This window comes from Clupea harengus, chromosome 8 (genome assembly GCF_900700415.2).
Source record: "Clupea harengus chromosome 8, Ch_v2.0.2, whole genome shotgun sequence".
NCBI lineage: Eukaryota > Metazoa > Chordata > Actinopteri > Clupeiformes > Clupeidae > Clupea > Clupea harengus.
In genome coordinates, this window is record NC_045159.1 from 4,544,878 (window position 1) to 4,572,092 (window position 27,215).

General features: G+C 40.0%; 1 protein-coding gene across 5 annotated transcripts; it reads right to left on the minus strand.

Annotated features, from left to right (window-relative positions):
• Window positions 1-1,797: 1,797 nt before the first annotated feature.
• On the minus strand, window positions 1,798-26,501 carry gstz1 (glutathione S-transferase zeta 1). 5 transcript variants are annotated; one of them, XM_031571582.2, is made up of 10 exons: window positions 24,018-24,033; window positions 23,867-23,918; window positions 16,276-16,323; window positions 13,365-13,432; window positions 13,175-13,255; window positions 9,672-9,797; window positions 2,771-2,846; window positions 2,308-2,360; window positions 2,111-2,160; window positions 1,798-2,016 (listed from the first exon to the last, which is right to left on the minus strand). In XM_031571582.2, exons 4-10 carry the CDS (start codon window positions 13,413-13,415, stop codon window positions 1,890-1,892), a joined length of 564 nt encoding a protein of 187 aa, XP_031427442.1. In that variant the 5' UTR covers window positions 13,416-13,432; window positions 16,276-16,323; window positions 23,867-23,918; window positions 24,018-24,033; the 3' UTR covers window positions 1,798-1,889. The 5 variants fall into 5 exon arrangements, with proteins under 5 accessions (XP_031427442.1, XP_012683628.1, XP_031427443.1 ...); XM_012828174.3 differs by lacking the exon at window positions 16,276-16,323 and having other exon boundaries at window positions 24,018-24,117; XM_031571583.2 differs by lacking the exons at window positions 16,276-16,323; window positions 23,867-23,918; window positions 24,018-24,033 and adding an exon at window positions 26,477-26,501.
• Window positions 26,502-27,215: the final 714 nt, after the last annotated feature.

A 27,215-nucleotide genomic window follows, 5' to 3' on the forward strand; every position in this document is an offset into this window, starting at 1 on the left:
TAAAGAACCCCGCTAGGAGATATGCATAAACCCCACTAATGGCCAACCATGTCTTGGCCATCGCCACCTGCCTCCAGTGGACATGAAGGGAACTCAACTTGGCTTCGCTGGCATGTATCAGTAGGCCTACTGGAAAGTGACCAAGGTTTGTATACCAGTTTCTTAGCGTCCTCTAATCTGGGTTTGTAATCCTGGGGGCCATGCCATAGAATAATGAGATTGATGTTCTCTGTCCACCCACTTGGTCACTGTTCTTCCCCTCCTCCTCTAGACTCAACTGTGGGATTCTGTTGCAGTCTGCACACCTGATCCACTTGATTCTGTTGCAGTCTGCACACCTGATCCACTTGATTCTGTTGCAGTCTGCACACCTGATCCACTTGATTCTGTTGCAGTCTGCACACCTGATCCACTTGATTCTGTTGCAGTCTGCACACCTGATCCACCTGATTCTGTTGCAGTCTTCACACCTGATCCACTGTGGGATTCTGTTGCAGTCTGCACACCTGATCCACCTGATTGTGTTGCAGTCTTCACACCTGATCCACTTGATTCTGTTGCAGTCTGCACACCTGATCCACTTGATTCTGTTGTAGTCTTCACACCTGATCCACTTGATTCTGCTGCAGTCTTCACACCTGATCCACTTGATTCTGTTGCAGTCTGCACACCTGATCCACTTGATTCTGCTGCAGTCTGCACACCTGATCCACTTGCAGACTTACAGCTGCCCATTCCATCAGAAACTGTTCTGCCCAAGTTATCCTCTGCTTATGAGACATCTTATGTACCTATTGTGTGCCAGCCTATTCACCTATAATATAAAAAAAATGCCTTTAGTGACATTGAGTTTTCTGCTTCAAAACTTTGCTTATACTTAAAATAGTAACCTTATGAGCACACTGTATAGCCTAAGCAGTTCTAAAACCAATACTCTCTCCATTTGTATCCACTATTAATCTTAGTGCATCATGTGCATCTTTTACTGTATGTATCGTGTATATAAGCCACATGTATGATTTTATGTATCATGTATATAAGCCACATGTATGCTTTTATGTATCATGTATATAAGCCACATGTATGCTTTTATGTATCGCATATATAAGCCACATGTATGCTTTTATGTATAGTGTATATAAGCCACATGTATGTATCATGTATATAAACTGAATCCACTTTTGCCTTAGTGCTTGCTCTAGGGGGGCTCAAGTTCTCAGCATTTCAATTGTTCTTGGCGCTATATAGATCAAATTGAATTTAATTAATTGTAAGGAAAAGCCTTTGAAGTTTATGGCAACGCTGTTATCGCCCTGGTGTGAGAATGTGGTGCAAAGATTGGATTCCAGATTTCAGACCAAATTGATGCAGCAGACTTAAAAGGGTTAACCTATTCCTGTCACACATGTGTCTGCCCCTCCCATTCTAAAGTTGCAGCAACTGTCAACTCAATTTTATACAAATAATACTGACCATACTGGCATGGTAATCTACGTTCACTTATAACTTGAACTTCCTGTAAAATTATAATACTTTCTAAGTAAGTGTTGGTCTTCATTTAGGTGTGCCTTTGTGCATTCCTGTTCATTGTTGCCATTGTGTTTGCTGCACGTCTATTTTGCTTTCAGGTCTGTTAGGCACCTTTAGAAAATGTTAATGGCACAATGTAAATACATTAAAAAAAATAAGCTGAATTGAGAATATGACCATTAATGTTATTAATGTTACATGATTGTGCTATTATGTGATGGACACACTGAGACCCTAAAATACTGAAATATAAGACAGAGACTTAAGTATTTTTATTAAAGCATTTTAATGAATTGATAGGTTATAAGAGCCACATCATACTATCTTCCGACAGGAATGTAGACAAAGGCTCTTTTAGTTTATGCCTGCACGGCAGCAGGTGTATCTGGTTGACATGAAGGATGGCTGACTTTGAAGGCCTCAATATTTAAGAGTGTTTGATTTAGCCTTTTGATAGTTGGGAACTGGCCGATGTCCACCTTAAACCTGTTAAATTGAGGATTCATGACAGATATTTTTATGATTTTAAAATGATTGAAGACTGGTTTGTTACCAAATAAATGTTATTGCTTGGTGTTACCTTTCAGCATTGTAGACCTGAGGCACAAGACAGATGTCTGCCATGGATATCTGGAAGGGTTAGGGTTAGGGTTAGGTCTGGAAGGCAATTGGGTGTGTTGTACATTTCAGTTGTTCAGGCAGAACTAATTGATTGTAGAGCTGGTTCATTAGATTTCTTCCAGTCAGTCTTGTTTTGACATGGAGCTCCACACTTACCTCCTCCCCAACACAATACACTCCTGCAGTCTGTTTCAGGATGGGCTCCAGGGCTGTGGTGGAAGGAAAGAGATCATGGAAACGTGTGTGCATTATATTACATTGCTTCATTTTACTGATGCATTTGGAAAAGGCAAATGACAGCATGAATGAAAGGAGTGCATGTATAGTTCACTACTTACATGAGGTATAGAATTATGCAGTTAGACTAATTGATTTAGTTATACAGGCTATGAAGTTGCAAATTTGGTCCTCAAAAAAATTTCTGAATGTAACTGTATCATGCACTAATCTGTTGTATAATAGTACATTCGAATATGATCGATCCAAATATTACATCAAGCTGAAACATATTATAACAATTGACTTATAGACAAGTAAATACTTTTATGTTTGATCTCATATGAATAAATAATAGTTATATACATTCATAAAAACACATCATTTTGAGTTTTTGACACACCTTCAAACCCACGCTGAATGAAATGGTTGGCCCATGACTCCTTTTCTGCACCAATCTTTTTGATCACATAAAGGTTCTAAAACAGAAATATCGATAGAGAGCAAAAACAGTTAAAGGTTGGTTTTCTGTCTTTTTATTCTCTATTATATCATACAATACATTGATTTGGAGGATGATGTTGATAATGACAACCAAATACCTGACTGAACGTAATCTACACATCATCAGAATTGTGGACCGTGAGACTAAGCTTTGAACCAATTTACCATTCATGGTTAAGATTACCTTTACCACCTTTTGATCCTGAACAGCACTTATACATAATATATGCACTTATTGAATATAGGTCATATGTTCAATTTCCTGCAGTTCAGAGGTGGGTTCACAGTTTGAATGTTGTGGCCCAAGTGGGGCCCACACTCACTCAAGGTGAGGTAGGGCTGCTTGATTATGGCAAAAATCTGAATCATGATTATTTAACATGATTACTCATTCAGCATTTCTCCTATGTTTGTTTTAACCAAGGTGTGGTTGTGCACGCGGACACGAGCCCACAAACACTCACTTGGCTTTGAGTGGGCGTGTGCAAAAACTCATGAATTGATTTGCATTTGATCGCGGGAAATACGTATTTGATCCCCTACCAAACAGTAAGAATTCTGGTTTTGGAGGAGATTCCTCGTGGTCGGTCGCAAGAGCATTCAGTTTTTCGGCTGGTTGGTGGCAGTTCATTGGGGAATGGCCAATCCGGAAGGACTGGCGGTAGCAGAATTGAGTGAGGAGATTGAGGATGAGGAAGCGGGAGAAACAAACATTGGAAAATGGGTGGAAGTAATATCTAGGAAGGGAAAAAGGAAAAAAAGGACAAATGGTAATAGTTCAAGTGATGGTCTGGATTAGGGTGAGGAAAATCGTAGCGAAAATGTAAGACAACAGGAAGAAATAAAGGTAAAACTTCAGTTTGATTCTCCAAGTTCGTTAAACCCACTGAAAATATCTAAAGCGTTACACGACGCTGTAGGATCTGTGTCAGTTAAGCCATTGAGAGATGGAAATGTAATCATTACATGCGTTGATAGCAGACAAAAAGACCTTTTGGTTAAAATGACAACCTTGGAGGGGAAGAAAATCAAGTGTGTTTTGTGGGAGAGGAAAAGAATAGTACAAGGAGTGATCACAGGGGTCTCAACTGAGTTGACCAACGAAGAGATTATGAGAAATGTGACGGGAGCTAGAGTGGAAAGGGTGAAGCGGTTGACCTATAACAAAGACGGGGTGAAGGAGAGTTTATCCATACTGTTGTCCATGAGAGAGGAAAGATTACCAACGAGAATTAGGGTAGGCTACATGAGCTACCAAGTGCGTGAGTACATCCCACCACCGCTCAGGTGCTTTAAATGTCAAAAATTTGGGCATGTAGCAGCGATATGTAGAGGGAAAGCGAGGTGTGGCAAGTGTGGAGGAGAGGATCATGAGTATGGTAAATGTGAGCAAGGTACTAAGGTTAGATGCTGTAATTGTGGTGGCGAGCATAGTGCTGCGTATAAAGGGTGTGATGCGCATAAACGTGCAGCAGAGGTTCAGCGAATTAAAGTGGAGGAAAAGGTGACATATGCTGAAGCAATAAAACAAGTTAAGGCAAAAAAGGAAACAGCGATACCATCAGGAGCTGGTCCAGGAATACCTGGGCAGAAACAGCACTGGCACTCTCAGGGAATCAAACAAATTGGAAGGGATGCAAATACAACATACATTGCAGTGGAAAATGTAAAGTTTGTAGCTTTCCTAGCGGAAGTGATCAACTGTTCTGCCCAAACATCGAGTAAGACAGAGAGAATTAAAATCATCATAAGAACGGCACAGAAATACATTGGTATGGGGGAAATAACTATAGAAAGTATCAATGATATCTTACTAGCACTAGCAGAGGTAGAAGAAGTACAAACAAAATGACTTTGTCTATTCTTCAGTGGAATGCTAGGAGTTGAATTGCAAATGGTCAGGAACTTAAGCATTTTATTGAGGAAATAGATGTCAAACCCAATATCATCTGTATACAAGAAACATGGTTAAAACCATCACTTGAGTTCATTATACATGGATGCACAGCAGTGCGCAAAGATAGGGATACTACAGGAGGTGGAGTGGCTACATTTATTCAACAAGGGATTAATTATAGAAATATAACATTGAATATAGATGTAGAGGTAGTCCTGGTTGATATATGGGTAGATAAAACTAGAACTAAAATCATCAACTTTTATAATCCTTGTAAAAGAATTGTGAGAGACACGCTAGACAGTTTGTATGAGGGGGAAATGGAAAGGTAATATTATGTGGAGATTTTAATGCTCACAACACTCTGTGGGGAGGAATGAAAGTGGATGAGAATGGGAGTACTATTGAGGAATTTATGGATGACAATAAGTTGGTTTGTTTAAATGATGGAAGAGGCACCAGGTTTGATGCGTATCATGGAACAGAGTCTGTATTAGATCTTATGATAGTATCTGATCAGATAGCAGGGGTAAGTCAGTGGGAGGTTAATGGAAATTCTCTTGGTAGTGACCATTATATCATCTGGGTTAGTGTTAGGAATCAAAATATGTGTTTAGAGGATAATTGGTTTCCAAGATGGAAAATGAGAGAGGCAAACTGGGGGTTATATAACTTTAAGGTGAGTGGTAAGCTGATGAAATAATATCAGATAGGAGTAGTGATGTTGATGAATTAAACTCAAAAATGACCAATATATTGTGTGAGGCAGCAGAGGAGGTTATTGGTAAATCTTCTGGCATGAGGAAAGGGAAAATGGTACCTTGGTGGTCAGATGACTGCAAGGAAGCGGTTAAATCCAGAAATAAAGCCTTCAGAAATATTAAATCAAATCATTCATATACCAATTTAATGGATTTTAAAAGAGCACAGTCTAAGGTAAAACGAGTTGTGAGAGAGGCTAAAAGGAAGTATTGGCGTGAATTTTGTGGTAAGATAGGGGCAGAAGTTAAAGTGGGTGATGTTTGGAACATGATTAAAAAGATGGGAGGCATTAGAAGGGAATTCTCTATACCTGTGATTAAAGATAATGATGTAGAGGCAGTGACTAATCAAGAGAAAGCTGAGATGCTTGCAAAAGGTTTTGTCAAGGTTCATAGCTCAAAAAACCTAACAGCTGAAGAATTATCTTGGAGACTTAAAGTAATGGAGGAAAATAAAGGAATATTAGGAAAACAGGCAAATAGTGAGAGCGTACTTGAGAAGGAGTTTACTTTATTTGAGCTTAAGAGAGCATTAAATGGGGCCAAGAATACTTCACCAGGGAAAGATGGTATATGCTACAAAATGATTAAGGAGATAGATGACGTGGCTAAGTATGGAATTTTAAAACTTTATAATAAGATTTGGGAGCAAGGGAAATTGCCTTTGTGTTGGAAACACTCTGTAGTGATTCCAATTGGAAAACCAGGAAAGGACAGAACTGAAGTTAAAAGTTATAGGCCAATTGCATTAACATCTAATTTATGTAAGCTGATGGAAAGAATGATTGTTAGTAGGTTAATGTATGAGGGTGAAAAGAAAGGCCTATTCTCCAACCATCAGAGCGGGTTCCGTAGTGGACGGACTACAATGGACCCTGTTGTATGCATGGAAAATATAATAAGGAAAGCACAAAATAGCAAGGATTTAGTTTTGGCCACATTATTTGACATAGAAAAGGCATATGATATGCTATGGAAGGAGGGGTTGTTAATGAAGTTGAATAGGATGGGCATTGGTGGGAAGATGTTCAAATAGATCAGGGACTTCTTAAAAGAAAGAACTATAGAAGTAAGAGTTGGGGTTGACTTTTCCAAGACTTATTCTATAGAAAATGGTACACCTCAAGGTAGTGTATGCAGTCCAGTGTTTTTCAACTTAATGATTAATTATATTTTTGATTTAATAGATGATGTAAGAATAAACAGAGCATTATATGCTGATGATGGAGCCTTGTGGATAAGAGGGTGTAAGATTGGAAACATTACAGCTAAAATGCAACTAGCTATTAACAAGGTAGAAAAATGGGCATTCGAATGGGGTTTTCATTTATCTGTGGAAAAAACTCAAGGTCATCTGTTTTTCAAAGAAAAGAGCTAATCCTGCTATAGAAATTAAGCTATATGGACAAGTTTTAAAGCAAGTCAATAACATACGGTAGCTGGGAGTGTGGTTTCATGTAAAGTTAACGTATTAATGTCTTGAAATGCTTAGCAGGGTACAACTGGGGAGCTTCAGGAATGTCCCTAAAAATAATTTATATTGCTCTGATTAGATCAGTTTTTGATTATGGATGTATTGTGTACAGATCTACATCAAAGACACACCTTAACGAACTTGACAGAATACAGGCTAAAAGTCTCAGAATATGTTGTGGTGCATTTAGAACTTCTCCTGTACCAGCGCTGCAAGTACAGACAGGAGAAATGCGATTACACCTCAGGCAGCTGAAATTGAGTATGGCTTATTGGGTCAATTTAAAAGGACATAATGCATCTCATCCTACTAAGGAGGTCCTTAATGAATGTTGGGAATATGGCAGGTCTCAGATCTGTAGTTTTGGCTGGGAAGCTAACAGATTAGCAAGTCAGTTGGAGATAGAGGACATAACATGCAGTAAGACTTTGCCTCTGGCCACAACCTCACCTTGGTTATTTAGTTCCCCTAGGGTGATTATAGAAACTAAAGAAAATGTAGGGCAGTATCTGAGTATGTGCTACAATACAACAAAAATATATACAGACGCATCAAAATATTGTGAGGGTAAGACTGGCATAGGGGTGTATATTCCTGAATCTGATATATATATTAAAAAGAGGGCTACTGATCAGTTATCCATTTTTGCAGCTGAAATGGCAGCCATCATAATTGCATTGCAATGGCTGGAAGAGGCTAGGCTCCCTAAAGCAATCATTTGTTCTGACTCAATGTCATCTCTCAGTTCTATTCAAAATGGAGAATCAGCATGTAGACAGGATCTATTGAATGAAATAAATCAAATAATTTTTGCAATTAATCAACAGGGAAGGACAGTCCAGTTTGTGTGGGTTCCTGCTCATAAAGGTGTTGAAGGGAATGAGGAAGCAGACAAGCTGGCAAAAGAGGCAACGAAAGAAGAGGAGGTTCAATTAAATATTCCACTCAGTAAGTCAGAGATGAAGGTACTCATCAAACAAAAAAATAATACAATGTGGCAGTCTGAATGGGATAAGGAAAAAAAGAAATTGTAGGGAAAAAGAATAGTTATATAAACAGACAGGAGGAGGTATGGTTCTACAGAATGAGGATCGGTCACACTGCTCTAAACAGTAATTTATTTATCATGAACAAACATCCATCTGGAAATTGTGAGGTTTGTGGAGTAAGAGAGGATGTAGAACATGTTCTGCTAAGTTGTGAAAGATTTTCTAGACAGAGAGAAAAACTGAAAAGGGCGGTTAGTGCAGAAAAAAGAGTTTTCTCCTTGGAAACGTTATTGGGTGAGCCAAGAGCAGGAAGTATTACTGGGTCCATAGTGTCATTTATTAAAGAAACACAATTATCGATTAGGATTTAGAACTCTTGTTTTGTTTTGATTTATTTGGTTATACTGGTTTTGTTATATTTTATTTTTATGTTTTATTTGATTCAATTTTCTTTAAAGATCCCCAATGAACTGCACCTCAGTCCAGTAGATGGCGGTAATACACGTAGCTTGTAAACCGCCATAAAACTCTACAGAAGAAGAAGAAGAAGAATCATACTTCACACCTTCAACCTCACCACCATGGGCAAGACCAAAGAGTTGTCCAAGGACGTCAGAGATAAGATTGTAGACCTGCACAAGGCTGAAATGGGTTACAAAACCATCGGCAAGCAGCTTGGTGAGAAGCAGACAACTGTTGGTGCAATTATTCGCAAATGGAAGCAACACCAAACAACTGTCAATCGCCCTCGGTCTGGGGCTCCATGCAAGATCTCGCCTTGTGCAGTATCGGTGATCATCCGAAAGGTGCGGAATAACCCCAGAACTACACAGGGGGAGCTTGTGAATAATCTCAAGGCAGCTGGGACCACAGTCACCAAGTAAACCTTTGGCAACACACGTAATGGTTTGAAGTCCATAGGGGATGGGGCCATGTCCCGTGGAATTTTGGCCTTCCCTCAGCCAGGACATTGAAAACGCAACCTTAAGGATTTGGAGAGGATCTGCAAAGAGGAGTGGACCAAAATCCCTCCTGAGATGTGTGTAAACATGGTGGCCAACTACAAGAAACGTCTGACGTCTGTGCTTGCCAACAAGGGTTACTCCACCAAGTACTAAGTCATGTTTTGCTAGGGGATCAAATACTTATTTCCCGTGCTCAAATGCAAATCAATTCATAACTGTTATAAAGTGCAATTTTCTGGTTATTTTTGTTGATATTCTGTCTCTCACTGTTAAAATAGACCTACCATTACAATAATAGATCAGTGGGCAAACCTGAAAAATCGGCAGGGGGCCAAATACTTATTTTCCCCACTGTAAGTGAAGTTGAAAAAACCTAGAACAACCTCAGACTGAACTAAAATGCAACTAAAAGGGACACGTAGTTCAAACCCGGGGAAGGCCTGTGTATAAAAGTGAGTTTTTAGTCTGGTTCTAAAAGTCTACTTTGGTTCAAATCCGGTGTAAGTACTGTAAATAAAAGTGACTTGACTTTCTGATGCTGATTCCTTGAGTTCAGCTGATTCTTTGACTTAAAGAGGTCAGTTTGGGACTCCAGTTACACATGTTCATATAATCAACACAACATAATGCTGTAAATGACTGTAATGGTTTCCTGTATAATTACTATGATTAGCAAAAATAACCAGAAGCAATCTCAATCAAGGCTGATGTTACCTGCAATGGCTGAATTCCAGAAGCAATGATGTCACAGATCATGCGCACCTGGGCACGCTGTTTGGGGTCCGAGGGCAGAAGACGAGGTCCAGGGCGTGTTTCCTCAATATACTGGATGATCGCCAACTATGGGGAAATAAAATATCCAGCCACAGTTCAGGATGATAGCTTATGATTAATGCTATCATCCTGAACAGTGGCTTAATGATAGCTTATAAGACACTGTTTATAAGTCACTTGCCAGGGCAAAACCCAGTAAAAATCACAATTCATAATTTTGAGATAGAAGTGATTGAAACCTGAACAAAGATGAAAATGCTATCTAATCTAATCGATTTTGAGATTCTGGCCTGAATAGATAGATAGATAGATAGATAGATAGATAGATAAATAAATAAATAAATAAATAAATAAAAACTTTATTGCCACACAACAATGTTGGTGGTATTCTTTTGTCAAAGGTAGCTCAGTCCAGTAAGGACTAAAAAATAAAAAAAACTCCAGGTCAGCTTTGGGAGTTCAGGAGTCTGATAGCAGAGGGGAAGAAGCTGTTATTGAGGCGCGTCGTTCCAGCTCACATAGATCTGTAGTGTCTTCCAGAAGGCAGAAGTTCCAAAAAGTCATGGCTAGGATGGGAGGAGTCTCTGATTATGTTCTTTGCACGATTTAAACTACGCTCAGCCTACAAAGAGAGGACTGATGGAAGGTCACAACCAATAATGTTGGAGGCTTTCGTGACCACTCTCTCCAGTTTCATCTTTGTGCGACTGTCAGAATTTCCATACCAGACAGATATTGATGCGGCGATGACACTTTCTATGATGGCTTTATAGAAGAGCACCAAAAGGTATTTGTTGACATGAAACTTTTTCAGTTGTCTGAGGAAACACAGTCTTTGTTGGGCTTTTTTGATAAGGTGGGAGGTGTTGATATCCCATTTCAAATTTTGGCTGATGTAAGAGCCCAGAAATATAAAGGACTCTGTAAGGGTTATGGGCTGGTCAATATATTAACTAAGTCAGTACTGAATATGAAACAAAACAAATATGCTGACTTGAAATAGATGAGAGCCGTTTTACACCTGTCAATGTGTAATGATTAGGGATGGGCATTCGATTAAATTGTCTTAACCGATCGTCCGGATAATTAACGATCGAGTTTCGATTAATCATTAATATTTTTATATTAAAATTCACTATTTATAATATATTAAAATGCAGTGAAAATAGAAAAAACACAACGTGTTTCCTCATTGAGATCTTTATTACAAGATGAACAACTCTTGTGGCAGTTAAACTTACAAGATGGACAACTCTTGTGGCAGTTAAACGGGATCCGCTCAATGGTTACACTTGAAAATATGCGCTGCTGTACTCTTAAGCAGCGGAGCCGACAGCTAGAAGCCGGTGCACATAAACACAACTGACCCTCGTTTTTTTTTTCTATAACTAATTAATCTCACATTTTGAAATTCATTAATCAAGATTCATCGCGATTAAAAGTTTGTTTTTCTTCTAAAGACTAAATCTTATAAATTAACGAGTAATCACTTCAGACAGCGTGTGTTTTAGACACTGTTGTTTAATGGTATTTTGTTGGTGCTCTCTCGCCCTCATACAAGGAATGTATGCGAGACACAATGGTGCCCCTCAACGGTAAATCGTAAGAATTGTCCCCTGAAGCAATTCGAATCACCTCAGTCAGCCCACCGTCTTCAACTATGTTGATGGGCCGACAGTCACCGGCAACCCAAACTGCTACAGCGTTGGTAACCTTTTCATGGACTGGTCTAGTTATTTTCCTAGAGAAGTCGTGGAGTGTGGGTTGGCGACCATCTAACCTGGGACTGCTTTCTGTCGGGTGCTTTGCATTAAGGTGATAACTTAAAGACGAGCTGCTTCTGTGATAGCTACATTCAGCTTGGCAAATGCTACATACAACTTTAGTTTTCTCCATTGTTCCGTCATTTTGCCTCTTAAACAGAAACTTTCCGCCCAACAATCCCTCAGCTCTCTCCATCTTCAACTACCGTCTCGGTCTCTCCTATCTAACTGACTGCAGACATGCGGCGGTTTCGTGCCATGGGTCAACGTACACCGGAAGTAAACAAAGTTGCGTTAACTGCGTTCAAATATTGTATTGTGTTAATCTCGGCCACAATAATCTCATAGTATAACGCGTTAACTTCGACAGCCCTAAAAAAAAAAAATTAGACGCACACTACACAACAGAACATGCATTAGTTTTAGCAAAATCACAGATTCTGTCAGAAATGTCATTATTGCCTTTTGTCAGGTAAGTTACCTCACTAGGTCATTTTACTAGGGAACTTTTTAGCTGATTTTTTTCCTAACTGATAATTTACTCATTTAAAACCTCAGATGTGCTTGGCGCATGTAGGATTAACTGTATAATAGCCAGACTTCTGAGATAATCTATCATGACAGCTGGCAAGCACTTCTGTCAATACATTTTTTCAGTTTCAGCCTCAGTTGCTTCAACAACTCCTCTGTCATCTTCCCATTAAGCACATATTCCTGTACAACAGAAGCCACAGAGAATCCTTTGGCTTTGTTATAAAAAAAATCCCCAAGAAAATCTGATTGTGCTGTAGCAGCAGTCAGCGATGACTCTGGTCATTAGTGGTACTTTGGTGGTGGAATGACCTACCTAGTGTTATTCATTCAAGTGACATCCATGGTAGATTTAAAGAGGGTCACAAAGGGTCTAAAGACTCATCTCTTCATAACTCACTGGTCATTCTAATGTATTTGTTACATTTTTTACAATTTTCCTACAAATATTACATTTTTATACTCATTATTGTTGTTAAAATTACCAGCAGTTGCATGTCTCTTACAGAAGTCACAGTCAACATTTCCACATATCCATAACAAACCAATACATATTGACCACCCATTCACCAGTGTCATGCAAATGGCTATTGGTGTGTTGTCAAACAAGCATGCAGTTGGCTGAAGGTTCCAATGACAGAAACTTGTGGACATTTTAGAACACAATCAGAGGATCAACCACATTGGAGCTGTACCTTGGTTTGCTAGCATGCACAAGTTACAGGCTTAGTGTTAGTGAACTCATAATAGCCTTGTTCTATGACTCACAGCAGCCCGAGTGCCTAAACGTACCTTCTATAGCCAACAAAATATCACATCATTTTCTCTCCAGGCAGCCCCAGTACTCAATTGTAGAGGGGTCACAGTCAAAGGAGCTACTTAAAGAAAGGCCATTAATGAAAAAAAACTGCAAAAGAACCTCTGAATAGTTAAGACATCTCTGTCCTGAGGCCATGATAAAATGTGGGGCTTCAGTAAAGTCAAAATCCATTGAAATTTGCTATTAAGGAATGGTCATTTAATTAGTGACAGTACAAGGTTACAGTTATTTTGAGAGGGAGGTCTAATCAATCTTATCAAGATCATGAAAAGGAAGAGTCAATAGAAGAGGTCACAATAGAACAGCGTTCATTTGTTAGAGCAGCTTACCGACTGAGACAATGTCATGTCATCAATGGTCACAGCAGGCACTTGTTGCATGGGGTTTAATCTTTTGTATTGATCTGTTACCTGAAAGAACAATAAAGTAACATGCAATTAGCATACTTGTATGCATTGGCCTGGTACATTTAGTGGTGTTGCAGTACAGAAACTCAGGACATACTAACTGGCACATCACCTGTTGGCCACCATCTTTTACGAGGTTTACATTAACCTGGTCATAATCCATTCCTTTCAGAGCGAAAGCTGAGGACACAGTAAACACACTCATGGATTCTGCTAGTCATTTAAAGAGAACAGTTCAAATACATTTGAATATTCAGACACAAAGTTCATCAAAACACCATCAGCGATGCAGTTTTACCAACATACTTAGCACAGAACATAATAAATACAATTGGGGCATAATACATAAAGGACACAATAAACACAATAAAGGCGGAGACTTCAATGCCTCAATAGCGTTGTGGTGAAAACTCTCTCTCTTTTAGCCGGTGCTCTTATGCACAGAAACCATATTCCTGATTATACCAGTATGTGGCATGGATTCTGATGGACTGACTTTCAAATAAATCCAATTGTATTTATTTATTATTTATTGATATAGTGCCAATAACAATTGAAATTGTCTCAACAACAGCTGATGACGATACACTTTTTTGTAAGTACACAAATCAATGAATATGGATGGAGCAGTGTTTTTAATAATTACACTAAAAGGGAACCAATTTACATTACACAATATTAAAATACACACAGACATTAATTAATGACATTTTAGCTGGGAAATGATCAAACTAGCTTCATCCATGGTGTAGTGTGTGTTGCTCTGGTATTCTGCTCAAACGATGCTAGCTAGTTTGACAGTTAGTTAACAATAGTTTGCAAAGATTTGAGGGAACCTGTTGCTTACTATCTATGTGTCAATATTAAATAGTGTTTAGTAAAATTGACATGCACATTGTTAAAGCAGAATATCAGACCAATTTACATTCAGTTGTGAAACAAAATGAGGTCTCTGTGTCAGTTTCTGACCTATAGTATTTCTCTCCCCATCTTACCATTCATCTCTCTCTACCAACTGCACCGATCTGCAAGGCAGCTTTTGGGAAACCCATTAACAGTACAAAGGGAAACCCCTTCAAACTTCTGATGTTCGCACATTGCTACATTTTATACTCTACAGCTTTATACCCTTAGCTGCAATTAATCCAGCCAAGCATAACAGGTGTATGTGTAGCCTACTGAAGAGAGAGCTGCCCTCATCCATTCTGGTGTATGTGTAGCCTACTGAAGAGGGAGCTGCCCTCATCCATTCTGGTGTATGTGTAGCCTACTCAAGAGAGAGCTGCCCTCATCCATTCTGGTGTATGTGTAGCCTACTGAAGAGGGAGCTGCCCTCATCCATTCTGGTGTATGTGTAGCCTACTCAAGAGAGAGCTGCCCTCATCCATTCTGGTGTATGTGTAGCCTACTGAAGAGGGAGCTGCCCTCATCCATTCTGGTGTATGTGTAGCCTACTCAAGAGAGAGCTGCCCTCATCCATTCTGCGGTGCTTCACCGTTAGTTAGGCTCCATGTGTAACGGAGTTGTAAATGTAGTATAACAATAATATGTGTTTCGCCATAATTGAGCAGGTTTAGTCAGTGTTGGTGTTTTGGAGCCACCTTTGGAGATGTGATGTACTGCAGGTCTGCAAGTTATGCTTATGTAATTTTGCCCTACCCAGACAGAAGCGGTATGCTTGTCTTCAGATAGGTGTACTGTGCAAAATGCCCCTCACAATTCATAAAGGTTCACATTTGAAAAATGTAATGTATGTTGACGTATTACATGTACTTTATATTTTAGTATGTATTGTGATGGTTTTGGTACAGTCATATTAATGGGCAGAAAGTTTATTTATATTTTTCACCCGACCACAAGGTTCTATATATAGACACACTGATTAGCTGTAAAGTTCGCTAGGAACTCTTCATGCATCAAATGTATCGTTTAGTTTGACACCTATTGAATGCCCTGATTATTTTAACTTTCATTATGAATATCTTTATATAGAGATGTGTAGCCTAATGTACTGATATGTGCCAACAGGAAGATGTGCATCTGTTCATGTGTAGATGTTCATCTTATCTGTTTCGGAACGCTAATTAGCTTACTTGTTCTATGCACACATTCTACATTCCATTCCCCACGTCCTGCTGGCTAGTTAGCTTACAGTGCTGCAGTATTGAAACATTATTTTTTATTTATATTATTTAATTTTACCTGTGCAGATTCTGCGTGCATCGACTCTTTTTTGATGACATTGATGTATTTGTCTATAATTCAGGTATGTTGCTCCAAAACTAAAATGTCTACGTTATATGTGTATTATTATTGAGATTATTTGTGCACTGTTTGATGTTTGATGTTTAAAATGACTTTTCTCAGATTCCTGCCAAGTATTTAATTGTTGTGTTTTGTACAGTGTGGAAGATGTTAAAGGAGAGCTGTATTCCTCTCTGCATATCTGTTCCCATTGGAAAGGAAAAGAGACAGAAGCGGTATGCTTGTGTACGGATCCTGCGTGCATCAACCCGTTTCTGATGACATTTATGTATTTGTCTGTAATTCAGGAATAAAAGAGTAAAGGCACCGCAGTGTCCAACAGTCCTTTGCCTGACCGCCATTACACAGTCACATTACTGAGGTGTGAATGGTCTACTTTTCAAATATCTATAGGTAGAAACTAAATACATCTTTAGAGCTTAATGAGGAGAATAAAATGAACCACATACATATTTCAGTCTCTGAGTAAAAAAAACAGCCCTTGATGACCCAATCAATAGCAAAGAGAGCTTTTTATATGATTGGGCATTACGTTACTGGGTCATTTCAATGCGAGCACATGCATAAAACATGCAATGTGACTCCTACACACACACACACACACACACACTCTTTATAAAACATGCAATGTGACTCCTACACAACACACACACTTTTCATAAAACCTGCAATGTGACTCCTAGAAACAAAAGCACATGTTTCGGTTGTTTACACTGACTACAGAGATACAAGACGATGGTACTCACTCACTCACTCACCGAAAAGATCTCTGCTGCTGATGTCCTGCTATAAGTCGAAGCATTACCCTTGTTGTGATTTCATCAGAGGAAAGTGTGAGGACAACAAAGAAGAATGTTGCCTTTTTGACCTTCAATACGATAAAATTGAGGATTCTGTTTATGACTTGTAAGTAATTGGTTCACTCACAAATGTCGTGACTAGTTTTGTTTTGCTGCGCTATGCTTTGCTGAGGTAATCAGCTCTGGTACTTATGTGACACAGGCTAAAGTTAAAAGACTAAAATCTTCATATAGGCTACAGAATAGTTTTAGGTTTGTTATAGGTTACTATGGTTTAGTATCTCCTCCGTAAGTTAGTATACTAAAAGAAAATTTCTGTCAGTAGCAAATCATATTGCAGCCAACTGTATCAGCAACTTATTTTGTACATGCAAATTATTTGTATCTCTCTCGCTTAATCAATATTTTTCATAGCAGCAAATATCAGTTATCAGTAGCCTACAGTAGGCCTATGATACGTATATGATATGTATGTATTTAGCAGTGAGATATATGGGTCAGACTCTTCAGCTAGCTGTAAGAAGAAGCTAGCTCAGTATGGACAAAATTGCAAGAGACAACAAGAGTAAACCATTGAGAATGACACTATCTAGCCATCTACCAACACGTGATGGCATCTCATTAACACCAAACACTAGAATCAGAATTATTGGTGTAATTATCAACCAAGACCTCCGACTTGACACACACATAAAATAGATCTCAGACATAATTTTATATGCAATATTGCCAAAATTAGAAAAGTCCTGTCCCTCCAAGATGCAGAAAACTAATCCATGCTTTTATTACATTCTTACATATTACATTTACAACATTCTTCACCTTCGCCATGTTGTAGTGTTCAACAGGAATGGGCTAGAGACAGCGCATGTTGTACTGTGAACCCTTGTACCCTTACTATGCTTGTACAACTAAAACTCCCCATTCACCAAGCCAGCCAACATAGCTAAACATAACTCATCACAACTGAACAAGTATAAAATCCCCCTAGTCAATAAAACTGGGCTACAGACAACGCATGTTGTACCATGAAGCAGTGCTGTTACGGATCCCGGGTACAGCATACGGCAGCATTTGGCAGCTGTCACAGCCAGTTGTGCACTCTTGTGTATCCTGCCACCCTATCTATCCTAAATAAAATCCACATGCACCATGTCGGTCAACAATAACTATACATAACTCATCAAAAATAAATGCAAATAACATTTCCAATACACCTGGCCAGGCACCCTCTTTCTCTTCCTCTCCTTCTATATCATGTTGCTAATGCTTATATTGGGCAGCACGGTGGCTCAGTGGTTAGCACTGTCGCCTCACAGCAAGAAGGCCCTGGGTTCGCATCCCGGTCCTTCCAGGTCGTTCCAGGTCCTTTCTGTGTGGAGTTTGCATGTTCTCCCCGTGCCTGCGTGGGTTTACTCCGGGTACTCCGGTTTCCCCCACCATCATAAAGACATGCATTGCATTGTGTGAATGTGAATGAATGTTGGTGGTGGTCGGAGGGGCCGTTGGCGCTGATTGGCAGCCACGCTTCTGTCAGTCTGCCCCAGGGCAGCTGTGGCTACTGAGGTAGCTTACCACCACCGGTATGACTGTGTGTGTATGACTACTGGACTCTGTAAAGCGACTTCGGGTATATAGAGAAGCGCTATATAAAATTGAATTGATTGATTGATTGATTGATATTGATACTGATAAAGTGGCCATATAACTTACTGTTAATTGCTTACCTAAATGTATCTCCTTATCTGGTTATCAAATTGATGTCTACTAACAACATTTTCTCTCTCTTATAGCGTGACCTTTGCTTGCAAATGCTGATGGATGTGGAAACATTGCTCCTCATCACCATATCCATCAAGTACATCGACGCATATTGGCAGCCGAACTCTACCCACTCACTTTGTTTCTTTCTTCCCCTCCTAGTCTAGACTATCTTCGCTGCAGATGCTGCTGTAGTCTCTCCACCTGATCTACTTGTAGAAACCCTCAGCCCACATGTACCCATCCCCACCACACTGTCATACACTTATTCTATCCCATACTCTATGCTAGCATTTTGCACACTGTATACCCACAAGCTGTTTTGTATGCATCATGTATATACCATATGATGTTTGTATGTATTATGTACATTTACCCCGTATATGCTGTGTACATTTACCACTTGTTGCCCCCCCCCCCCCCATCCACCTTCTGTCCCCTTCCCTTTTTATCTCAAACAGGGTCCCCTTATGTGCCGTGTTTCTGCTTACAGTTTCTTCCTGATTAAAAGGGAGGGTTTTTTTTGCTCTAAGGGGATTCAGGCACTGGGCTCTGTAAAGCACCTTGAGACAATTAACGTTGTCAGCAGAGATAACTTATTTCTTAAAGGATCCGTATTGAAACCGGAAGTCGTCACTTTACTCCGGTCTCTGGTTGGATAAAACTTGTCACATGTCCTGAACAGATATGGACAAGGACCTTTGATTTATTCTTTAGGAACCATGTCGATGCCTGACTTTTAATGTTGTGTCACGTTGTTGAAGTTCAAGTTCAACATTAATAGCGATTGAATTACACTTGTGTCTGTGTAATCGCTAGCGGTAAATAAACATTAATAGCTTGAATGACTGATTAAGGATATTTGTTACACATCACAAACACACGTAATCGATGTTTTTTGTGTGATAATTAGGTAATAGGTAAGCTAAAAATTACAGTATCTTACGCGAGCTAATTTACCGAGCTAGCTAGCTAGCAATTGAATTACACTTGTGTCGGTGCAATCGCTAGCGGTAAATAAATGTAAATAACTTGAATGACTGATAAAGGATATATGTTACACATCACAAACACACACAATCGATGGGTTTTGGGGGAAATGAGGTAATTGCAGACCTGCCAACCTTGAAGAAAGTTTTTGAGTACCAGGGGAGTTTCAGTTTTGCAGGGGCTTTGCATACGGTCAATTCCCCACTTACCGCCATATCATCCAGTTATTCAACATAATAAATCACCGGCGAAGAAAACAATACAATCATATTTTCTTGACAAAAATTCCATAAATGAAAAGAGATCTTTACATTTTGCATCATTTAGCACTTCTAAAGAATATATATATATATATTTAAAGCTCCTATTAAAGTATCCATCTATCTACTTCCAGTGGCACTTGCTCTTGACTGCTTTGCCTCATAGCTTGGCGACGGCCTTGCGGAGCAGAGCATCACTGAAGCCTTCCATGTGACAGACAGTCCCCTTTGCATTCATGCTCACCTTTCTTGTCACCAAAGCGCTTATCATGTCAGTGCTCAGGGTTGCTCTGTATTGGGTCTTGTTTTAGGTAACGAAACTGAAAATCGTCATCTGACGTCATGATTATTTTATACATGCAAGGCTGGTTGACTGGCTGCAATAGTAGGAATTATTTGCTACGTTAGCAGTCTGTAATCAAACACCTTTGCAATGGTCACTTTGCCCCAACAGAGCGATTCAAAGTTAGAACAGTCTCCGTGGCGTTTGAGTTAACGTTACTGCAACTAAATTAGCCTACTCCATCAGTTATTCACACCGTAGCTGTCTCGTAACCAGGCGATTCACATCGTATGCTAACTACTACGGCTAACTTTTTATACAAATTTATCTGAAGGATATACTCCTTGAAATGCATCATCTCATTAAGTTACCGAACACATGTTTTAACGTTTTATATGCTAACATTACGGTCACATTTATGTGCTTGATTATTACTCCCCACTTCCCATTGTACCGCAACAATGCATTACGCCTCGGTGGATAATAAAGTAGCAGTGGATGTTGAGTGAGTGAGAGTACTATTGCGGGTCAGGGAGGGTTACAGAACCACAGGCACAAGGTCGTAGCATCTTGTCCAATCTGAGGGATGATGTTTAAATGCATGTACGGTATAGGTTTGTATTGATTCATTTTTTTTTTGTTGCGTAGTTTCAGCTGGCATTTCGTACCTGCGTATTTTGACTAAGAATTGTGTGGTTGGTACACAAAATGCGTGCAGGTTGGCAGGTCTGTAATTGGTTAGCTTAAATTACAGTATCTTAGGCGAGAGCTAGCAGTGTTTGGGCAGCCCAAGGTAGCTATACCTATATGCTATATGGTTGGTTAGCTCAAGCTAGCACTCTCACAGACACACACACACACACACACAAAATCGATGTTTTTTGGGGAAAATTAGGGTATTGGTTATCTTAAATTACAGTATTTTATGTGAGCTAATTGACCTAGCTCTGTACTATACGGTGTTTGGTAAGCCCGCTGTCAAACGTAAGATGTCGACATTGCTTCTGACGTCCCGGAATTAACAGTGCTAGCTTTGTGTTCGGTCATATAGCTTCGTAAAAGTTCGGTTAACAAGTCACTTGTCTGTTTAGTTGTATGACTTCGTAAAAGTTCGGTTAACAAGTCAATTGAGTATTGAGCCGTATAACTTCACAAAAATAATAATAATTTAAAGAAAACCGATTGTTTAAATGTCAGGCGATCAACATAATTTCTCAACGAAAAAGTAAAGGTCCTGTTATTAGCCAATCAAACGGAGTAAATCACCCACTTCCGGTTTCAATACGAATCCTTTAGGAAATACGTTATCTCTGCCGACAAACGTAATAACTTATTAGTTGGCTTGCTACGTCTTGTGTTGTCACTCTTAGCAAAGTTGTGGACTTGCTAGTTTTTGAAAAGCCTAGTCAGCCCATTTTGACAGAGGTTTAGCCACTAGTGAGACATCTATAGATGATGTTAGTAAACTTGCTCGATAACACTCAGCCATTGGTACTGGTAAGAAGTGCTCTTGTGTCGGTTACCGTATAGCCATGTTGGCAAGCTTGCCACCCAAGTTTCACTTTGTGTCAGGGGAATCCCAGTTTTGCAGGATTCATTTAGTTGAACACCTTTTCTTAGATCAATCATATGTCACCATCATTCCTTCAGCATATAGCCAGGTGTTAGCAGCATATTTTCTCTGGTTCTTTGGTGACTTTGGCGCACAGCAAAAAAAGATTGCAACTTTATCAGCGTCATCCCTTGTCTCACAGATATTTGTAGTTTTTCCAGATGCCAAGTCATCTACCTCAGTCCCCTCTCAGGCTAGCATAAAAATAAATAAATTCTTCTTGTGCCAAAAAGTTTGGTCAGTCTTTGTCAATCTCACGCCAAATGCCTTGGAAGTTTGTAACCTTGAAATGTATTTCAACATCTTCTAATAAATTACACTATCCAAAGTGTATAATGTGCGATATGTGCCTATTAGGGATGTCACGAGAACCGATACTTACGATACCTTTCCATGCTAAAATAACAAAACACAGACAATGCCTATTTTTTTTAAGCACCGTGAGCGCCTGTCGCTACACAATGGTAGTCCTTTGGGGGATCGTAGTCCCTCACATTGCGCATGCTCAGACACAAACGGTTTACGGCATAAGGCTCAACATCAACATATCTGGCTTGTCTTAACGCATAATGTAGGTTTATTTAACGTAATATTTAATAATGTTGTAAACGGTTTAAACGTCAACATATGGGGCTTGTCTTAACGCATAATGTGGGTATATTTAATGTTATATTTAATTATGTTGTAAACGGCTAACAGCATAAGGCTCTACGTCAACATATGAAACGAAACTGGGGAGAGACTTTTTGATCCTCCACCTCATCTGTTTTGCCCACTGTGACATCTTCTTTGTTTTTAAATAAATGGTCATGTTTTTAAAAAACTGGCTTTCGTCGCTTTTCTCCATGATTGAAAACGGATCTGTCGTTGTGACGCATGCGCGCACGGCTTCGCTGTCGACAGCAGTCGACAGTGTCGCAAAATGACGCATGCGCAATGTGAGGGACTACGATCCCCCAAAGGACTACCAACGTGTAGCGACAGCGCCGATGCCAGCTGTTAGCATCGGTGCTGCGCCTCTTCTGGAACTGATGGGGGCAGTATACGCTTCAGAGTGTTCCAGTCGACGTTTACATTCAGAAAACCAAGATGGCAACTGCGGCTGCAGCGATCGCCCCACCTCGACTTGTTGATAAAAAAGGCACAAAGAGTCGTGTATGGAAGTACTTTGCGTTTGAGGCAGGTGACCGTGGCGTTATCATTAATCCGCAGAAGCCATTATGCAAACGATGCTACCGTGGTCTTCAGACCAAGGGAGGTAATACTTCCAATTTAGCAAAGCACCTGAAAGACCGTCATCCGGATTTGTTTAAAGATTTTCAAGGGCTAGTTCTGATTCATATTAACAACATCCAAAGAATGCACCTTTTCTGTTTTTTTAATCTGTCATACTGAAATAGACGTTACATGATGTTTGAGATGGTGGGCACACGTGTTACAATAGCATATGTTATGTACGTAGTTTAGGTTAGCTATGCTGTAGTTTTAACGTTAGCCTATAGCCTACCTTGGTTAGAAGGAGAGAGAGAGAGAGAAAGAGAGCATGTATCATGTCAAAACTAGCGAAATTCACTGAATGTCCTAGTTTAATATAGTTACAAATGAATATGCAATGGGTTTGACAAAACACGATTACCCAATTTTTTTTTTTTTACGATGCCATAGACTCAATGTAGCCTAAAAGACGATTTGCGAGTGACAGCTGGAATATTCGTCTCTTTTATTCCCCTCCTTGTCTAGACAGTCTCCGCTGTGGGATGCTGCTGTAGTCTCTCCACCTGATCTACCTCTGCCTACACCTACCTATCCCCACCACACTGTCATGCATTAATTCTGTGCTAGCCTGTTTACCTGTAATGTAAATAATTGCCACCATCGACATAGTTTTCTGTTTCATTACTCTACTTACCCTTGTAGTAGTAACCTTACGGGCCAACTGTATACCCACTAAGCTGTTTTATAATACTTGAATGCTCTCTCCCCATTTTATTCTCTATTCATTGTATATGTATCATGGAGCATGCTTATTCTGATACGTGTATGAATTAATCTGCCATGTTTCAGATTCTCTCCCCTCCCTTCTGCCACTAATGACTGTTTACATGGATTGTTAAGGAGTGTAATCCGTTTTTGTGATTGGTCAACTGAAGTTTTGCCCCAGGTTTTGAAGCACTGTTTTGCCATTTTGAATCAATTGTATATGTTTTTGCTATCCATTCATTTTTATGTTCACATCACAAAGTTCACGATTGATTTTGTCCAAACTTGATTTTCTGTTAAGATGATAACTGAAACATTTTCGCTAATTTCTCTGCACCAAATTTAACGAATGAACGCCTTTTTAAAAGAGAATTAACTGTAGATTTAGAAAAGGCCTATCCAATAAAACAACATTTCATTTTTGGCGACACTGGGCTGATATTGTCGTGACACCCCTCATGTGACCGCTTTTAATGAACAGCACAATTGAGCGTCAAATTTAACTTCAACTAGATCGACGAATCTGCGACCATGCACAGCTTCACCAGATAAAGGCAAAACAAGCGAGAAGGTTTTTAGTGGTCAGGTTACTAGTCCCTCAACGCCAACGACTTACTTAACAGTAGTTTCCAAATTACTTCTGTGTCCAAAATTGCAACTTACCGATGCGAACTCGCCAAGAGCAAGAGCTTCTGAAGTATCCATGAAGAACGGGCTTAAAGACAAAACAACGTTCACGCACCATTGTTATTGATTAGTTCACATGATATTCATTCGTTTGGATAAAGTTTGATAACACGTGAAATGTAATAACCTTAGCAGTGTTTGCCATTTGTAGAGATGGAGAAGATTGTTTGCAGCACACGGGGTTAAACACTAAATCGCCAAGTCCTCAGCCAATAGGAGGAGATCGCCGAAATCCTCCTCTCGTGGAAATCGTGACTTTGCATATTCATCCGACGGTAGTGTCGGCCTAGAAAGTATAACGCTTGCATGCAAAAACGTACTAACTATAGGCTATAGAGTAAAATGTGTATTTAGAGAGCCTGCAGATTGGGAGATTGTAGATTAATTCATTTACTGATGTGAAATTAGTTTCATGTTCCACATTCAACAGATATTCAAGACACTACATTTTAGGGACCGTGTAAAAAGTACTAAGACGTGAAATGTGGGTGAAAAGTGAAATAGTAACAGTAAAACATGCTTAAAACAACTTTAAATAAATATTAATAAAGAGTAGCTAGTAGTATTATAAGAAGCCAGAGTAGAATGTATAAATGAGGAATATTCCAGCAGATCCTCAGCACCACATATAAGTCAAAAGGGTGGCAGTGGACCCAAATCGGAGCCAGTCAGTACTATTGAAGCCCTTATGCCTGGGCCCCCTAGCCTGGATACCAGACCGAACTTAGCCCCGCCCACAATGTTTTTGGTTGGGAAGTTCGGTCTGGCATTACTCCATTGAGGAGAAATTATCTGCGGCTCGATATCGGCCGTACCAATCAAATTGTTAAGGCGGGCTTTATACGATGATGGACAGATGATCAACAGTAACGTAACCAACCACGTCACCAACACACGAGTTGAATTCGTTTTCAACAAACATGGCTGCCGCTGGAGAGCTGAAATGTATAGATTCGAGTCCATTTAGACATTGACAGTGCATTCATTTTGAAAGAGGAACAGAGAAACGCGATTAAGGCATTTGTCAATCGAAAAGATGTTTTTGCCTTCCTTCCTACGGGATCCGGTAAAAGTGTAATGTATCAGCTGCCCCTGGTCACATACTACGTTGTTCTGATTGGTTGTAGGTAACCAATTGAGCGAAGAGGCATTTTTTCTCCTGGTTCGGTTGAAACACGCCCCATAATCACAGCCCAATGGAGCGATATCAGACTCATATTCTGACTAGAATTATGAGTATGACATCGTCAGGCTATGGGCCCCCTACAGTAGGCGGAGACCCACCACTCCCTGCTGGAGGATGCATCCCTAGTTCTAACTCGCCACAGCAGCCACATACACCATTCCAGTATTCATACCCACACTGCAAATGGTCTGGGCCTGGATAAAGGATGTTTACTGTTGTCTAGAAGTTATTTAGTAGGCTGTTCTTAGACAGCTTTCCTGGGATTTCTAGTAGGGAACGTCATAAACTAAGAGACTTAGGGGATCTTCTAACAATTTAATTGTTTTGGCGCTATATAAATAAAATTGAATTGAATTCTAATGAAGTCACTCTCTGCCAGAGATGAGGACTCGAGTCTACAACTTGGACTCGTCGCACTTAAGTCTTGACTTGACTCGGACTCAAGCTGTGGCTATTTGTGAACAATCTTTATTTTGTTTATTATCACCCGTAACCATACGCATCTGTCACAGTCCAGCCCAGTACCTCCACTTCTTAGTCAATGTGTTCTGGTGTCCTGTATTGTTTAATGTCTGTCCTATATTTGATCCAGTCCAGGTTTTACCCCTACCCTGGTTCCTGGCTGATTGTTCTTGACCCAAACCTGTTTTCTGGATCTGCGACATTTGCCTAGCCTTTTGGAATCTTCTGCCTGACGTGCCATTCAAAAATCCAAGGTGGCAGCCATTTTTCAAGATGGACGCCGTATGTGTCTGCCGAAAATGGTTTTGCTCATAGAAATGCATGTACTTGTTGGATTTGAATGATCTTGGTGTCGATTTCTCTGTTTTCTTGCATGCTGAATCTAATTTTTCTACTTTCAAAAAACTCAAGTGAATTCACACTTTTTGGCTATTTAGATCAGCCTTTTCTGCATTTTCGCTTGCCTGATGAGTGTTTTGCTATTTTTTACCATATGCATGACATGGTAATTTCTAAATGTATAGAGCAGTATTTATATTTAGTGCAAGGGGTGTTGGGTGTAGTAGTAGCAGTAGTACCTTTGTTTCATCAGTCAGCCACATCCTCCGTATGGACTCCTGGCACTGGTCCTCACTACTTACCTAACTCTCATCTATGGCTCCAAGAAGTTGCTAGTGCACGGCAACGGCCACACCCTGGTAAACCGTGTTGAGACTCACAGGCTAAACTAGGTGAGGGTAACATGTGAGGGAGTATGCCATGCTCCAGAGGCAAAGACCTGATTGATCTATGAAGACATTTTTCTAAAGAAGTGATTGTCGGCACTACCACATTGACACACTGGTGACAATAACTGCTGTGAAACTCAGCATGGGGTTCAATGTCAGCTAAGGAGGAGTGCATCTCATACTTATTGTTCCAAATGTTGCTTAACTTACCCCACGGACCTGTTAAGCAACCGCACCTGAATTGAAGGAGGTGCCAGCGCGGGAGAGCTGAGCCAAGGATAATGGGGTTTCAAAGTTATCTGGATGGTGTACAGATTGCACAGGACTTAAATAACATTGGATGAACGATCGGCCTAGGTGTAGGGCAGACATGCATGAACCTGTCATACCTCGACCAGCCAGGCGATATCGCCGGAACCCACAAGCCCCTGAGATTCGGGGAACCAGGGAACCCCGGCACATTTCCCAAGCCCTTGCTAAACGGACTAAGAAACCCCACGCCAGGTGATCAGAGGAATCACCTGTTACTTGTTTCAGGTGACTCTCTTAAGCCCCTTGCTTCTGAGCCTCGTTGCTCAGTCATAATTCTACCTGAGGAACTGACAACTCTGCTCACCCTGCTCCTATTGAGAACTTGCTCGTGTGAAATCTTGACCTTTGTTTGGTGCATCTCACAGTCTATAGGTCTATTTTTTTGTTCTGTGGATTTTGGTTGTTTTGTGGACTTTTGAGATTGTTACCCGAAGACAGTGTTTTGAGTTGTTTGCTAGAATCAAAACTTTGTGTTTACCGTGCGCTACTGGATCATTTGTAAGAATAAATTCCTCTGTTTATACTCCATGGGTAGTAAAAGGATAAACCCTCGGCCCCATTCGTCGTACGTGGTTCAGTTAAGTCGATCAAATATCCCATTTGCCAGTTTAAATTAACGCGATGCTTGAGGCCTATC